The sequence below is a fragment of the Anoplophora glabripennis genome, unplaced genomic scaffold (genome assembly GCF_000390285.2).
Source record: "Anoplophora glabripennis isolate ALB-LARVAE unplaced genomic scaffold, Agla_2.0 scaffold924, whole genome shotgun sequence".
NCBI lineage: Eukaryota > Metazoa > Arthropoda > Insecta > Coleoptera > Cerambycidae > Anoplophora > Anoplophora glabripennis.
Genome location: NW_019417030.1, coordinates 46,081 through 64,722, shown reverse-complemented (window position 1 = coordinate 64,722; position 18,642 = coordinate 46,081). Strand labels below are relative to the sequence as shown.

Sequence of the window (18,642 nt, the reverse complement as noted above, 5' to 3'; positions counted from 1 at the left end):
CATATATATATATATATATATATATATATATGTGTATGGGTGGTGGGTAAGTGAGTATGTGTGTGCCTAGTTATATATTATATTACATACTTACATATTTACCCATAAATATAATTTATATATTCTCATACGATCAATTATCACTGTTATTATGTATTTACATTTTTTACCAAAATAGCTTAAAATGATCAAATCAGATTTTAAAAACTATAGATTCTGCATGTATTTATAAGTAGCAAGCCCCCTGCATAAGCAGTTTTTCTCGACATTTTTGTTTGAATAAAATTTGTTTCTTGCACACCGTGACCATCGGCACACACTCATTTTTTTAGCGCTTGTTATTTTTGACACTTGATATCTCAGAACTTATACGACCGATTTGAACATTCCTTTATTCAAGTTCAGCGTCTTCCCGAGAACTTTTTTTACTTTGACATATTTTCCAACCCGCAAAACCGCTTCACGAAGTTTTTTTTTTGTTACCTGTCAGTTTAACTCTTCAAAATTACCGATTTTCAACACTTATGGCTGTTTTGGCTGTCTAGCCATAAAAATATAATATTCGTGAGTATGAAAACAATTTCTGTCTTGGAAATTTCATAACAAACAATTTCATTAGTAATAGTTTTTTCTCTAAACTGCTTATTTACAAAGTTATATTGAAAATATGGGAGAGTACGTAATTTTTGCGCATTTTTGCACTTTTTGATTTGCAAATAGCACAACTTTTTTACCTAGCACTACGTTATATTTACATTGTAACAGTAACAGCCATGCTAATATATAGTGTTCCTGAACTATAAGTATCACAGTCTAACTAGAGCGGATTCTTCAACAGTATACACATCTTAAATATATTAGTCCAGTTGGATAATTTCCGATTAATTCAAAGTAATCACAACCACCAATTGGACATTTCCAAGATGTGCATGGTGCAGATCCCCTAAGCAGTCTATTCTAGCTATACTAAAAATTTAAGTTAACTTTTAAATCAAATAAATTCAAGAACTTTTTCGATAAATCAACAAATTATTTTTTGAGACTTAGTTGTGAATTTCTACATATTTTAATGTCAGCATTTATTAATATTGGGATATTTTTTTCCACCCCTATTTAATGAATAAATTTGATATGCCTACACATAAGACTTAAGAGACTAGTGGACTTAATTTGAAAATAAAATGTTCATGATGTACATTTTACAAATTACTGTTAAACTTTTACTTTTCGTTTTTTTAATATTGAGAATTTAAACATAGCTTGATATCCTTTTGTTTGAACAAAATAAATTTCTGTGCTTCCAGTCAAATTTCAGTTGACATGCTAAGTTTAAATTCTGTTTAAGGACGCCACATTCAAATCAAACGTAACTGCTTGCGTTAATAATATGATATTAACTAGCTTCAGTCCAAACCATTAAGAGAAATTGCTTGTTACTTTGATTGTATTTTCAAGTTTGGATGCTTAATTTGTATATTCTTCTGATTCAAAATATGGCGTCCTTGAAACATGTTAGCACTTTTTTTAAATATAAGTATATGTTCTTATGGTGAACCTCTTTTCAGCGAACCGTGACAAAAAAGATGATGAAAAGAACAAGCAGAATTCTGCTAAAGGTACAGCTCAATCTAAAACAGTCCATGCTTCTTCTACCGATATTGCTAAACCCCTTAAAGGTCACTAAATCGACTTTTGTTTTTTATTTAGTTTTTTAATTTTTGCTGTTTTGTAATACCAAGTCATTTTTTATAAAATTATTGTAATACCTTAGTTGTGTTTTATTGAGCTTATAAAAAACAAAAAATTGCGCAGTCGTTAAAATAATGCCATGAAATACTCGAGTGTTACGTTTCTGGTATATTTTTAATGATTGTGATGGTAATTCAAAAAACTGCCATTAATACATTCCTTCATTTTTATTTGTACACCATTAGTAGTTTTGCTTTCTTTATGTAAATTTTAACATGCTTTGGACCATTTTGCCTTATGGATTATTATTTACTCAATTAAAGAACACTAAAAAAAAAAAGTTATGACTATTTTAAACTGGGGAGTAAATTATTTAAACATCTAATTTTTAAAAAAATTTAAATACTTTTGATCTTTTTTGTTATATAAGTTTAAGAAATACGTTTTTTAATTAGATTTGGTATAACTTCAAAGGAGTATATTGGAATGAATTATGTTGCGATAAACAAGAATATATGAAGTTTTACATATCTTTTACCAGATGAAGACCACACGAAATGTTAAAATTTCAAAGTTACCTAAATTAAAATTGAAACTTGCCTGATAGTTTATTCGTGTAGTTTTAAAATGATCCAAGCAATGAATTAATTATGGTATATATAAAAACGTGTACTGTAATTGATTCTCTTTTTTTTACTGAATCACATTCGTATAATTAAAATATGTTAATTTCAGTATAATATTTCCATTAATTCATGTATACTGCAGAAGCTGTTTGTTCTTAAAGTTAAATTTTTTCACTTGTATATAGTTTAAATGATGTTCCATTGAGAGATCTTATGTTTCTCTTTTTTTTTTCTTGGATCTTCTAACAAACGCTAATGGTATGTTGAATAAGTTCTCGCTTTCTCATCAAAATGAATGCTTTATTTAAAAAAATTAATAAAAAACGTCACTGAAAGTATTGTCCATCGCTAGCCACCACTTTTCCCCATCTTTCTAGCAACATTTAAGCGTTTCCAAGTAGGTTTTCACCAGTATTGCAACATGTGGCTGAACGTTTCATCATGCAAAATCACTTTGTCGTATCTCTTATAACGGCCATTTTTTTCTTCAATGCTCTTTCAAACACATCAGTTGTAGTCAATAACGATCTCCCATGATGGTTTTATTCAGTTTAAGCAGCTCATAAACTACAGCCAAATGCAGAGCAGAAGTTTGGAACCATGGATATTCAGCTTTGCTCACGATGTTCAAGCATAGCCGGGCTTGCCCCATGATTTTCTATGCTTAGGATTATCATAACATGCCGATTTTTCATCGCCAGTTACAATGCGATGCAATAAACTTTTCGTTTTCTGTTGTTGAAGCAACTGTTCACACATACAAAGATGCCATTTGAAGTTTCTTGGCTTCAACTCGTACGGCACCCAGTATCCTCGCTTTTGCATCATTTTTAATGCTTTCAAACATTTCGAAACTTAGATCAGCTCCAAATGATTCTGCAAGTTCAGTTACCATCTTCAAACGGTTTCGGTACGCAATCATCAAAATCATTATTTTTGAAGCATCTAAACCAATCTGCATGCTCTGAATAAAATAATGCAGTGAAATTCCTCAAAAATACTCTTTTTTCTGCACGAAATTCGACATGTTTATCACTACGAAAAAAAAAGTAATTTACACTTCCGCAAAATAACATCCACTGAATTTTAAGCTTACTTATAATACTTCTTTATAGGTGTGTTACTAGCTTAAGTCGGGTCCACATTAAACTGACAAAACAATTTCAAAACAAAGTCTACACCGCAGACCATTTATTCAAAACAAAATGGCAACAAACATTTCATGTTTCAGTTTTGTCTTTGCAATCCTCACTAGAAGCATGTTTTGTTACCGTTTTCATAACGCTGAAGAAGACGACGATTTCGTGTTTGGTGATTTTGATATAAACTTATCTCGAATCAGATTTCTTGCACGGCTTATAGTTCCTTCTTTCTCTTTGATATTTCTTATTTTTCTTTCAATTTCTTCCACTGGTAAATTCAGAGATCGTCCAAATTCCTTTAAAGCATCAGCCTTTTTATAGTCACTATTTGTTGGGTCCCATAACATTGAGGTTTCTCGATACATTTCTATTAATTTACAGGTGTTATCCACTGTCCACTTCGTTTTCTCCGACATCATTTCAGTAATAATTACATTCAACAAATGAGCACACGTGAATGATATTTTAAGTTTTGTTTCTCCGTCCACACTGAATCGACACAGTTCCCGATTAAGCAAACAAAATAACCGACCATATTAGCCGACAAGCGACGGGACTCGAAATTGTTCGGGAATCCGGCGACAAAACAGAGCCGAGACAAAAAAGTCGCTGAAATGTTGCACCTTTGTTGCAGAATTGTTGAAAAACATAAAGTTTCTGTTTTGTTTCTCCTTTGTCGGTTTGATGTGAACCCGGCATTAAACAAAACGCTTGGTTCTGGTAATGCCATCTACTGGAAAACAACGAGAACTTATTGAACGTCCCATTAGTATATAGTTTAAAGTGATATGTATGTTGTTCTAACAATACTCATCGATCATTTATCAAAAAAATTCAAATGCGATTTTAAGTTGTCTTTGTCCAAGACATATGTATGTGTATATAGATATTTCAAGTTGCTGAAAATGATGGGTCATTACACTATTTGTCGTCATAATTATAAGGATTTTAAATTAAAGAGAAAGTTTGCTAAGAAATTTATTATATCGTAATACATTACAACTAGTGATAAATTCTGTAACTGAAAAGAAATCTTGAGAAATTTGCCTTTGCTATCAGAACAGATTTAGCTAATAAAAAAGTTAAATACTGAATATCACTTTTACAGTATGATTATATATTTTTTAGTTTTGTATTGTTAGTATTATTAAATAATTAGATACATATATCAAAATTTGACAACATCTATGAATTTATTATTTTTTTAAATTACCATTTACATGTTCAATAGCAGTGAAAAACATTTTAATTTAACATCATATTTCTTTCATCAATTCTACTACAACCAAGAAAATCTGTAAAGAAAAATAAAGGAGATGAGTGGGTTATGGTATTAAATTAGTCAAAGCAAACAGGTAATTTAAATTTGGTGTTTTTGGTGCTCTATGCAGTGTTTAAATGTATCTCATACAGTCAGCACCTTAACTCATCAATAAATTTCAGCAGTTTTCCTCATTATCAGTCTTAAATCATCTATATATCAATTATTAACACTGTTTCATGTTTAATTTTGTTGCATGTTTACAGAATCCTCTGGTAGAAACATTTTCTTTAAAATATTTTTATTTATTTACAGGTAATCGTTAACGCATCTCATACAACTTGCATCGTCTGGGCTAAGACTAACTTCGCATCTGTTTGGTCAAAAGATGGTCTTTTGTCAAAAGGCATCTGACTTTTATATATAAAATTAAATTTTTATTATAAGTGAGCATATACGAATTATAATTTACTTTATCTACCCGTCGTTTAAACGGATATTGTATAAAATATAAAATTGCAAAAAATATAATAAAGTGGGATATCGGCCACTTACAAATAGGCCGCTTATCTTTGAAAATGTATGTAAGTATTTGATGAAGTGCGTGAGTGAATGCAAGTCAGGCTGTATTATTTAACTATTCATAAGAGTAGGTTGTAACATACAAGTCGGATTCGAGATAATAAGTGAGTACCGTAATGTCAATGTGAAATTCCTATGGGGCCTCCGTAAGAAGAGCTACATTATAAAATACCTGCGGATGTGATCTTGACGGTATTTTCAATAAAGCATTATTTTTATAATGTGGCGTGTTGAAATGATGGTGTTATTGTATTTGTTTATTAATCACGAACTGATATTTATAAGGATGTGAATTGTGTTGTTTGAATGCGGTCTCATATAAGGTGTTTTTTTCTCATTTTCTAGAATTTTTTATTGTTCTCATTGTCTCAGGGCCGCAATTAAACAGTGCAATAAATAATTAGCTTTCATGATAACCGTGGTAAAGCTGTTTTGTAACATTTTACAAAAGACCTTTATCGGTGAGTGAAACCATTACCGAAACCTTTTAAGATCATTAATTTTGAATCGAACTACCACAAGATTGCCAAAGATAAAGGAAACAATTATTTCAGAAATAAAATTTTTGTGATAGAGAACGTCCTGTTACTACTTTTGTGTTAGGTTGATTACTTGTTATCAATAGATAAAGGTTACTGTGATTGGTTTTCAAGGCCATCCATTCTTTAACTCGTTTTTGTAACTTAATTTAATAATCTAAAACTGTACATTTTTCCATAGTTGCCACCCTAGCAACTGCTATGGTAATGTTTTTTAACATCCAGAATTAATGTAAAATCAATGTGTGTACTATTATTAAAATTGTAAATTTAGTTTTATTGTTATTCGTGTAACATTATGATTTTTCTCATTTATTTTTAGCAGTTATACAATACAATAGTTCTTTTAGGCATCTGCCAATATTTTAAGTTAATAACAGTGCTCGACATTTGTAATTGAACTGTTACAATGAGGTATTGCAAGAATAAAACTTAAAAGGAAAATTTTCTTATTACCTTTCCCACATCACAAGCTATACAAGTTCTAAACGCCACTCTTGAGATTGGAAAAAAGGTAATTTTTGGGAATTTTCAAGGAAAAATCTACGAAATAGTGTCAGAAACAAAAAGGCTCTATTGTACATGTTTTGGGGTAGTATTGTGAATTTTTTTAGACAATTTGGATTCAAAATGGCAACTGTAGGGGATGGTAAGCAATGACACCTTTTATGGCCGGAAAGGTTTCTTATTAACAGATAGTCTTGCAACAGAAAATCAAACATTTTCTGATATATACTAAAAGCTAGGAAACATCGTAGAGAAATTTAAAAATATTAATAAATTGTTGATTTAGTGAATATTTAAAAAAAAATTCGCAAAAGCGAAAAATTTTGCATTAAGTTGTTAATAACGATGAAAATTGTTAATCAAACAAGCCCTATGATGTTCCCAGAATTATGTTATTGTAAAGCTCTATACAAAATTCAAGTCGATTCATTGAAAACTTTTTGAGTTATGTTTCTGGCTGGTTTCTTGGAAAAAACGCTTTTAAAATTTTTCTACATTGATATTTTCTTCATCCTCTTTTTGGCTTAGTCTCAGACTCAATATGGCCTCTATAATAGTTAACTAATGCGCGCGTTCTCATGAGTTACAATAAGCACTCTTGCAGCGAGCTGGGAGTGATTGTGCTCTGGAAATAAATTTACTTAGCTTTAATTTCGACAGATATGTGTATTATTTATTTTTTAATTATCTCTGCTATTTTCATTAAAACATCTGTCTGATCCTTTAGTACAAGTGTTTAATATTTAAATTTTCACATAAATATTGTCTAGACCTGGCCTCCTTCAGTGTTACTTTTAAATCTTTTGACAGTCGTACATCAAATTTACATAAATTGTATTGAAAAACCTGAATAATTCTACATACTTAGACAAGGGCTTTGTATGAAAAAATTAGTGGATTCGGTTTTTTTTGCATAATCACCTCCATGAGATGTCCCTGAATGAGGATCAAAATGTTACCGGCCGGTAACCTGGTCACAATTTTTTTAAACAGATTGCAAAAATAACTTGTTTATTTAAGTATTTTGGGGTATTCTAAACAAAATAGTTCCTATGCACTATGCTCCTAAAATCAACGGTTTCTGAGTTATAAACAATTTAAAGTATGAAAAAATGCAAAAATGGCCATTTTCAGGACTCAAAGACAATAACAAAAAATCAAGTTTTCCCTCCGCCCCTAAGAATAATCTTTTTTTTTATATCAGAACCCTGTTGTACAAGAATCACTAAATTTGGTACATGGGAGTTTTATGACATGTGGAATCTGATGGTGTTACGTTTTTTGGCGGGGAACCCCCTTATGACAATTTTTCGTGGGCCCCCTTGTCTTTGAAGCCAAGAAAATTTGGTTGCATATTTAAATTTTTTAAAAATTAGCACCAGCAAGCCATTAAATTTAGAAACTTTTTGTCTATACTTTTTTCGTAAAACGCAATGTTTTTGAGAAAAATGTCAAAATATGATCGAATGCATATCGTGATTCGCCATTTGCCTCAAAAACATTGCGTTTTACGAAACAAACATCAAGAGACAAAAAAGTTTCTAAAGTCAATGGCTTTCTAGCTAACCAATAATTTAAAAAAAAAATCAAATTTGCGACCAAATTTTTCTGATTCCAAAGACAAGGGGGAAAGCTTAGCACTGTGAGATTCCACGTCATAAAACCCCTGTGTACCAAATTTAGTGTTTCTCGAACAACATGGTTTTGAAATATAAAAAAGACTTCTTAGGGGCAGATTTCAGGGGGCTGTAACTCCGAAAGAGGGGGCAATTGGCAAAAAGAAAAAATACGGGTCCCCTAAATTTGTCTTAAGAATTTATGACCAAATTATGATGCATGAATTTCGGTCACCCTGTATAATCAAAATATATAAATCAAATGTAATGTTAAGAAGCCACTCTACCAAAGTATGCAAAAAGATAGTATGTTCCATTAAAGAAGTTCTACTGTACTTGTGATAATCTAACAATGTACAGTCGGTACGATATTTGTCGAGATAGAATTTCAAAAAGACCGTCACTTTCTTGGAATTGACTGCATTCGATACCTAAGGTAGAACGCCATACCACCAAGGTCTTTTTACCTCAGGTGTCGAATGCGGTTAATTCGAAGAAAATACTATTTTGTATTTTGTAATTAAATACCTACCAAAAACAAATCCTTTTTGCCTGATATGACTGGTGACTGATGGAGTAGAACACTTGATAAAAAAAATTACGGATCTGCACGCCTGGATTTATTGTGTTATTGCTATTCTGTCTTACTTTTTAGGTCACTTCACTATCATCACTAGTCAAGTCAATAGTCAGTCACCAAAATTTAAAATTAATGTATTTTTGTATCAGTGGGATATTCTCAGAAAAACTAATGAAAAAATTAAGAGTGAATTAAATTAAATATTCTGCACCTCGGTAATCCAAATGAAGGAAATGTGATATTTCCAGATAGCTAGTTTTTTTTTTAAATATTTTGATCTTGAAATCGGGTTTGCCGAAAAAATGTAAGGGGCGCTTCTCTGATGAAGTTTAATAGGGGTCTTGGGTATAAAATTTTTTGAAAAAGCTCGCCTAAAAAGTTATGCCCCACCATAAATTAAAAAAAAAAAGTTTTTCTTTTTTATCTTTCAAGCTAAAGAAGCCAAACTTGGTGAACATTATCTGTCAAAAAAACTACTTTTTAAAATTTTTCAACCCTGAAGTATTTTTGTAATGGGTTGAAATAATCGACCCCTACATTTTTTCTTATAATTTTTTTCTCGATAAAATTTTTTCCTTTTAAAAAATATGTCGTAAGCACCATTCATTTACTAACTTTTAGATCTCTTCAAGTTTTTTCGAAAAATTAAGGATTTATGAGAAAAAAATTACTGTATTGCCATGCATTTTTAAAAGGTCAGCTGTTTAACGCCAGTGTATTTTGCCGAAAATGTCAAGGGGTTGATTATTTCAACCCCTTACAAAAATACTTCAAGGTTGAAAAAAATTTCAAAAAGTAGTTTTTTTGACAGATAAGGTTCACCAACTTTGGTTTCTTTATCTAGATATACATAGAGGATAAATAAAACAATTTTGGATTTTTTTTCAGTTTTTTCAAAAAATGTTTTACCAAAGACCCCTATTAATTTTCATCAAAGAATCGCCCCTTACATTTTTTCGGTGTTATTTATATACATGCACTCTGTATATTTTTTTAAATTACATTTTAAGAGTTTCAGATTTAATATTTCATAAAAATATTTTAAAAACTGTTAATGAATATTTTCAATATATTTACTATTCAACATACTTAAAATACTATTTTAAATACTAAGTAATTTATATTTAAAATACTCCCAAAGAAGTATTTTATTTATAAGTAGGTATTTTAAAATACTTTCGTACTAGTATTTTGTAATTTGTATTTTAAATACATTTTGAAAGTATTTTGCCCAGCTCTGCGCAGGGGTCTTCTTGGAATTCTATCAACAAATATTGTACGGATTGTAATTGCTCTTGTCACATCAACCACATACTTTCAGTCCTGGATTCCTGTATAAAAGTTATTGAGAGTGTATGCCATTAAAAAAACACCGTGTAAACGAGACAAAGCACACCCACCTCTTGAAGATATGCTAAGGCATAAAAAATTAATAAAATTATATGTGTTAAGTCTGTTAAGGTGGCCATATTCCTGGCCGAGAAATAGTGAAATTTCTGGCGTTTTTAGGTACTGAAATCTTTAAAAGTAAAACGTGTAGAACAAAAGTAAGTACAAAAATAAAATCTTTGATGTTTTGTTTATTCATTGTTACCATTTAAATTTACTCAAATAAAATAATAACTAAAAAAAAGCGTTTGTAAACATGCGTTTGCTGTTATTCTAACCACACATTTTAAGAATTATTTTCACGTACTTATAAATAAAAATAAACAATTTTATATGTAGGACTAAGCAAGTAAATGTTATAAGAATATTTACAAGTGGAATTATATATATAAATGTTAGTATTTTTGTAGATTTCAGTACCTAAAACGATGGTTTGATCGTTTTTTTTGCACCTGTTTATTCGTTTTACTGCGGCGTCTTTGAAAATACCCAAATGGCATGACATAACATTCCTATTATTTGATAAGCTTTAGATTATTCAGTTATTAAATGTTTGAAATTATTTGTCTTTGCGGAAAACACTATTTAAAGAATATGGGTCCCTTAGTCAACACCAAAAGCCCGTAAGGGCTGACGCCAACCCTAATAAAGCCTCTTTTCAACATATCCGTAGTGTCCATATATTATATGGACAGTAAATTCATGAAAATTGTATTGTGTGTGAATATTTCATATGCCGCAGCTACAGAATTTTATATTTATATAATTATAGAATACAGGTATTGTGATTTTTTTTTGCTGCATATTGAGGAAGAATCTTTTGCTATCAACACCAATAATAAAAACGTCTATTACGATTTTCTTAAAAAGTAATGTTTCTCAGTTTTAAGGTTATCTTATTATTAAAAATACTATAAATCTAAATTTAAAAAAATAATACTTATAAACTGCTATTTACGTGGAAAAATAATGCAAGGCGTTTGATATTTAATATTTTCAAAATAAAGAAATCTTATGCGCAATTATACAATTTTATGATTTGTACTAAATACACTCGTCATGAAAAAAACGGAAAATTTATTTTAGAAAATCGTAACGGTAACGATATTTTTTTTAATTGGTTCAGATTTTTTACAAAGTACCTATATGTGTACAGGGTGATTCATTAACAATGGGAAAGTCGAAAGCTGAAGATACTACACGTGAAATGGTGACGATTGGCGCAAACATGCCTTATCCAAAAGTTAATAGTTTCGGAAATACAGGGTGTTGAAAGTTAAAATTTTAAATCGTTTTTTTTGTGATTATTCTGAATATATGTAGGTTAGGAACTTGAAAATTTGTGAAACTATATTTTTTTAGGCGACGAATAAGATGCGTGTTGTTATTTCAGCATTGCTCGTAGAGGGGGCCACTTGCGACCAATTTTACCGAAAATTTAGTTAATAACTTTTTGCCCTGTATATTTAACATGAAACTTGATTCAAAACCTGAAAGAGCTGTCATTTTTCCATTAATTATGTACTCTTGTTTTATTTCGGTATCTTGATCCGTTTTCGAGAAAAATCGATTTAACGAACACTATGTTTTGATAATACGAGAAATTAAAAGCGAAAGAAACCAAGTGTTTCTTCGTGTTATTACAACAATTAACAATAAAACAAATGAAATTCGTAATAATGATTTAAAGTCAGTGTTCGAAGAATCCATCGTTGACATTTACTCACTTTACACAAGAAGAGATGTGGTTCATGCACGACGGAGCTCCACCGCATTTTTCTTGGCCAGTGCGTGCATATTTAGATGCAGTTTTTCCAAATCGCTGGATTGGCCATGTAAGCATTTTTGCTTGGCCATCCAGAAGTCCGGACTTCAATCCTCTTGATTTTTCTATTTGGTCTCGAATGAAAGATATAGTTTGGCTCGTGTGAGGAGTTGTGGCAAAGAATACAAATCGCTGCCAACGAAGTCAGACGCAATCCCAATATGTTGTTTCAAACTCGAAGATCTCTCAGAAAACGTATAAAATGTATCAGTGTCGACGGTGGATTCTTCGAACAATTACTTTAAATCATAATTACGTATTTCATTTGTTTTATTGTTAATTGTTGTAGTAACACGAAGAAACACTTGGTTTGTTTCGCTTTTAATTTCTCATATTATCAAAACATAGTGTTCGTTTAAATCGATTTTTCTCGAAAACGGATCGAGATACCGAAATGAAACAAGAGTACATAATTAATGGAGAAATGATAGCTCTTTCAGGTTTTGAATCAAGTTTCATGTTAAATATACAGGGCAAAAAGTTTCATGTTAAATATACAGGGCAAAAAGTTATTAACTAAATTTTCGGTAAAATTGGTCGTAAGTGGCGCCCTCTACGAGCAATGCTGAAATTTCAGCACGCATATTATTCATCGCCTAAAAAAATATAGTTCACAAATTTTCAAGTTCCTAACTTACATATTTTCAGAATAATCGAAAAAAACGATTTAAAATTTTAACTTTCAACACCCTGTATTTCCGAAACTATTAACTTTCGGATAAGGCATGTTTGCGCCAATCGTCACCATTTCACGTGTAGTATCTTCAGCTTTCGACTTTCCCATTGTTAATTAATCATCCTGTATACTTAATTTTATAGCCGGAAGCACTTAGAAACTTTCACCAAATATAGCGATTTTTAATCATTAAAAAAAGCGCGTACATCTCGTATTCTAACTAAGCATGAATCCACATGCACGCGTGATCACGGATCCGTTGTAACCACGTGACCATCAACATCCAATTGTGCATCAGTAAAGCAATTTGACACTTCGTCGAGGTCAAAACGGATTGGATATTGATGGTCACGTGGCTGCAACGAATCCGTGATTAGGCATACTTGTGGATCCAAGCTAACGATGCGTCGGCCTGTCATCTCTTGCCGGCGGCCCGTCATCTCTTGCCGGCGGCCCGTCATCTCTTGCCGGCGGCGGCGTGCCATTGGTTACATTTTGCCGACTAAATCGATGTCGAGCACATTTTTCTTTTATTCCTGGATTAGAGAAGTATATACTTTTATTGTTTATTGAGAATTTACAGGTACGATTTGTTTCTCACATTTCTAAAAGATGTTTTGTACTTAAACATGAATACTTTGTGATTCAAACTTTCATTGATAACTGACAAGAATAACACAATATACAAGCGATGATGATGATATATAATGCAAATTTCACTATTGAAACTACAAATATTCGCGCTTATTAATCGAATATACAAGGTGTCCCGAAATTGGGACACAGAGCAAAGGTAGATTCCTTACATCAAAATAATGCAATTAAGCCAAACTTACCTTGGTCCATTTGTGGCTAATAAAAAAGTTACAGGGCGTTAAATTTGAAATTTTGAGTTCGAAATTCTTAAAATTCTTAGAAAGTTTTCAAAGGATTCTTTTGAAAATTTGGATTAGGGGGTTTTCTGGGACGAGAAAAACGAATCCGTACTTAATTTTGCTGTAGACGCTAGAGGGCCATACGAAATGTACTCTTGGTTGATAAAAACTGGTTATAACTTTTTTATCAATGTGTGTACGAAAGTTTTAATAGAAAAATATTGTTCTCCTATCTATTTTTCACAAATAAGGGATACTTGTTTTATGTCTATAAATTTAACCGTTTCCGATTTATTTCTTGTTTTCCTATTGGATGCAATAAAATAAAATAAAAGTTTGTAGTTACTTACGTAAAACTGTCATAGTAAGCTTTGGTTATTTGAAAACAAATTGTACTATTGACAATTAGCTGACTGACAAGTAACTTATGTTAAATAGTGTATTCCTTTAAGTTTTTGTTTACAATTAATAATATCGCGTGAAATATGCCTCGCCATAATTTATTTTCTAATGAAGAAATGCGAGATATGGTATGTATTTATGCAAAAGAAAATTTTAATGGACATCGTGCGTGTCGCAGGTATTTAGAAAGTTACCCAAATAGATTACAACCAAATCACAAATTATTTAAAAATCTTTATGACCGGCTAGGAGATATTGGATCGTTTCGTCCTAAAAGACGAGATGCTGGCCTTCCAACAACTGTTACACCAGGACAAGAGGAGGATATTTTGCTTCGTGTAACAGAAATTCCTGAAATAAGTTTACGACGAACGTCTGCGGCTGTAGTGGTACCTAAATCATCTATTCATAGATTATTTCATGATGTAAAACTGTACCCGTATCACTTTAGCCCAGTGCAGAATTTACTACCTGCAGATTTTCCAGATAGGAAACAATTTTGTCTTCGATTCTTAGACCGACACAATGATGATCCACACTTTTTAAGCAAGGTGCTGTTTACAGACGAAGCCACATTTACTCGCCGGGGCGTTGAAAAACTTCAGAAATAAACATGTTTGGGATAATGAAAACCCACATGTATTAAGAGAACGTCATTTCCAACATGAATTTAAGATAAACATTAGGTGTGGTATTGTTGGAAATCATATGTTGGGCCCTGTTGAATTGCCATATTATGGCCGTTCTTACTTACATTTCTTAGAACATGATTTTGAGGAACTTATTGATGATTTACCATTAAATGAAAGACACAATATGTTTTTTTATGCAAGACGGTGCCCCTGCCCATTTTTCTGTACAGGTGCGAAACTATCTTAACGCACAATTTCCCCAACGGTGAATAGGTCGCGGCAGCACGCGTTTTCATGGCCCGCATGAAGCCCATATTTAAACGGTTAAATTTATCGACATAAAACAAGTATCCCTTATTTGTGAAAAATAGTTAGAACAATATTTTTCTATTAAAACTTTCGTACACACACTGATAAAAAAAGTTATAACCAGTTTTTATCAACCAAGAGTACATTTCGTAGCGCCCTCTAGCTTCTGCAGCAAAATTAAGTACGGATTCGTTTTTCTCGTCCCAGAAAACCCTCTAATCCAAATTTTCAAAAGAATCCTTTGAAAACTCTAAGAATTTTAAGAATTTCGAATTCAAAATTTGAACTTTAACGCCCTGTAACTTTTTTATTAGCCACAAATGGACCAAGGTAAGTTTGGCTTAATCGCATTATTTTGATGCAAGGAATCTGCTCTTGCTGTGTCCCATTAATTTCGGGACACCCTGTAGAAAATGAAAAAAAATAGCGTTCGTTTATGCACGTCATTCCGGTTAAATATTTATATTTCCGGGTGTGTTCAGCTGTTCAGCATACAATTATCATAAAAACGATTTTCTGAAAGCAGCCATTGACTTTTAAGTCGCTCGTATCATGGGACTAAAATATCTTTGAATTGTTGCCTCTGGGGTGTAGGCCATAGGTGAGGGCAACATTCACCCGACGCATTAAAAGGCACTTTGATCCAAAGGTATTTTCGTCTTTCATCACATTTCTTTGGCGAATCGGGCACCACGTTGGGCGCCATATTTTTCACCACATTCTTTTGACGTTTCGGAAATTCGAACACAACAATGTCATGTCGTCGACGTCTTTCCCTTCGAGGATTACCAATACCTCTTATGGGGAAAACCGGCATTTGTATCGAGCGGTACGTATATTGGTTGCGATACTGAAACCTTGGTCTCTTGCTTGCCGCAAAGGGACAAAAAGCCAATCTCAATATAGAGGCTAGTTCCACTAATTGGTTTGTAGACACTTCTAGAGTATGAGCTAGTAAAGTATCTGTATATTAGGATTTGCCTTACCTAACTGTTTTTGAGGTCTCCTTTGAGTATCTGGAAGTTTGAAAACTTCTTTGTGCTTGTGTAGGCCTCCTTTGAGTAGGTACCTATGAGTTTGGGAAGCTTCTATTAGAGGAGCTTATTTTATCCCTTGGAATGTTCACCAGTATAAAAATGATACTTTGCTTTCTGAAACTACGGGCTGAGACAGTATACCATTAAAGCACGTCAGTATGTGTGGGGTTGAATGTTATTCTTTTTATTTTTTAATATACTCGACGAAAAAAAAGAGAAATATTTTTGGCAAGTAGTATCTACTTTTATTTGACTGAAACAATAATGTATAGAAAGTCCATAATTGTGAATGAGTTCATTACATCAACCTTTCGTAAATGCTTTGTATACAGCGTGGTAAAAAAGTTCTGCATAAAATTCATATTTTCATTAAACATATTTTTTTCGAAAAACGGTGAGTCCCGTCGATTTTTATTTGATCCAGGGCACCTTGTTATGTGGAAATTTTTTTTTTCGATAATCCACTTACAGCAGCGATGACATAATTTTTTTTTTAAATGACAACGCATATTTTTTTCGTTCGAAATTGATGACAGTGATAATTATCTAAACAACGGTTGCAACTGGTGTTATGTAATATTTGCGGAATTATTCATCAGATATTGTCAGGATCCTGATTAAACTGCAAAATTTAGAACCAAGTTCAACCGCACAAAATCCAAATAGTATGTAGCAAATTAAGGTCGACTTTTTGTCTTCGAGTTTGCCGATAAATTCCTCAAAAAAAAAGATCCAAAGAAATGTTTACTTGAAAGGAGTAGATTACCTGAAATATTGAAGACTAAAAATCAGTACCGATTTAACATTCTTTGGTGAAATCGTTTAATTCGAAATGGCAAAACTTAGTGAACGCGAAAGAATTGATATTTTGAGGATGATTGGTTTCGGCGATAAGTTACGAACCCATCAAGAAGCTTGCCAATTATTTAATGCAACGTACCCTGACAGACCACCAATTACGCAATCTACGGTTAGTAGGGTACTGGCAAGGTTTGAGGAAACTGGTAGTGTGAAAGATGCTCCTCGTGCGGGTCGTCCTAGAGTAGATGATGAAACTAGATTGAATATCCTGGTGGAGCTCCAGGACAACCCTCATTCTAGTACAAGGTCGATTGCATTGAACAATGATATTTCACATGTAACTGTGGTGAACTTTCTCAAAAAAGAGAAATTTCACCCCTATAAGGGTCACTTGATACATGCATTGACTGAGGACGACCCAGACCGCCGTCTCCACTTTTGTGAAGATTTAATGCATCGATGTAACGGAGACCCCGACTTCCTCAAGAACATAATTTTTTCTGACGAGGCTACTTTTTATCTTAATGGATCGGTGCATCGACATAACTGCCGGTATTGGTCTCAGGAAAACCCGCACTGGGTGCAAGAAGTAGATCATCAGCACCCCCGAAAGGTGAACGTTTGGGCGGGAATAATAGGGCGTCGTATTTTAGGCCCGTATTTTTTCGAGGAAAATTTAACTGCTGCTCGCTATTTGGATTTCCTGCGGTTCGATTTGGTCCCAAGCTTAGCAGAGTTATTCCCGAACAACGAGGATCCTGATATTCCTGAGGAAAGAATTTGGTTTCAGCAGGATGGTGCACCGCCCCATTATGGAGTGCAAGTACGGGAGTACTTGAATAACACGTTTACTGGCCGGTGGATCGGGCGACGCGGAACAATCGAGTGGCCTCCGCGTTCGCCTGATTTAACACCTCTAGACTTTTTTTTTGGGGCTATTTGAAATCGCGTGTGTACACAAACAGACCAGGTGATTTGGAAGAACTTAAAAACCGTATTCGTTTTGAAATAAATCAAATCGACCCGGGAATGCTTGAACGAAGTGTAGACGGCGTTTACACACGCTTAGGACAATGCCAAATGGTACAGGGTGGGCAATTCGAACAATTTCGCTAGACTTACACAAACATTAGTGTAATTTTACTCGTTTGAAATGTAATTTTGTCAACTTTGTCCTTTTCGGAGCCATTAATAGTGTAAGTAGACAATTATCACTTATAAGAACTTAAGGTGCATTTTTCTAAAAAAAATTGTTATGTAAGACATCGAAATTTTCACACCGTTGTTTAGATAATTATCACTGTCATCAATTTCGAACGAAAAAAATATGCGTTGTCATTTAAAAAAAAAATATGTCATCGCTGCCGTAAGTGGATTATCGAAAAAAAATTTTTCCTCATAACAAGGTGCCCTGGATCAAATAAAAATCGACGGGTCTCACCGTTTTTCGAAAAAAAAAATTGTTTAACGAAAATATGAATTTTATGCAGAACTTTTTTACCACGCTGTATATATATATATATATATATATATATGTCTATAATTATAGGTATGTTTTATGGTGGCTGGTGAAAATTAAAGTGGTCATATTTTGATAACGAATAAGCCATTTGTTCTTCATAAAAGCTCCCTTTGTGAGCCTAGAAGTCATTTTCTAAAAAATAGTACTTAGGTCCCAATAAGTTTTATTATCAAAATATAACCACTAACATTTACCCATTGCCACTGAATGTATTTTGTTTATAAGTCAATTAGATAATGCTGCAGTGATAAGGAAGTATATCGGCTTGAGTACAGGGTGTAACTACAATAAATTCTATTCCGAACACTGCAATGGCAAATTCTGTCAAATCAATAAAAAACCAGCGAGTTGGTGTCTAGAATAGCTTCGACATAGAGGGTATTGAAATTTGGGTAAATATTGTAGTAGGTAGATATGTGGTAGTAGGCTACATCTATTTTTGAATTTCAAAGAAGTAAATGATGCCAATGACGGTTACTGATATGAGGACGACATATTTTTAAAAATAGAGAATAAATAGTATAACATCGTATAATACCTACGTTGAATATTTAGATTTCATATTTAGATAAAATAAAATATATTTATAAATCATAAGTTTAAGAAAATAAAGACAAAACTATGTGTACAGG

General features: G+C 32.5%; 1 protein-coding gene across 3 annotated transcripts in view; it reads left to right on the top strand.

Moving 5' to 3' along the window:
- Positions 1-6,283, top strand: part of LOC108915004 (casein kinase I) — a 36,192-nt gene extending 29,909 nt beyond the window's left edge. Inside the window, exons 5-6 of one of the 3 annotated variants that reach the window (XM_018720946.1) lie at positions 1,566-1,616; positions 5,034-6,283. In XM_018720946.1, coding sequence (XP_018576462.1) covers positions 1,566-1,616; positions 5,034-5,044 — 62 coding nt within the window. In that variant the 3' untranslated portion in view covers positions 5,045-6,283. Of the gene's footprint in view, positions 1-1,565; positions 1,731-5,033 lie in introns of those variants that run through there. The other 2 variants (XM_018720948.1, XM_018720949.2) reach the window with 2 other exon arrangements.
- The last annotated feature ends 12,359 nt before the right edge of the window (positions 6,284-18,642 follow it).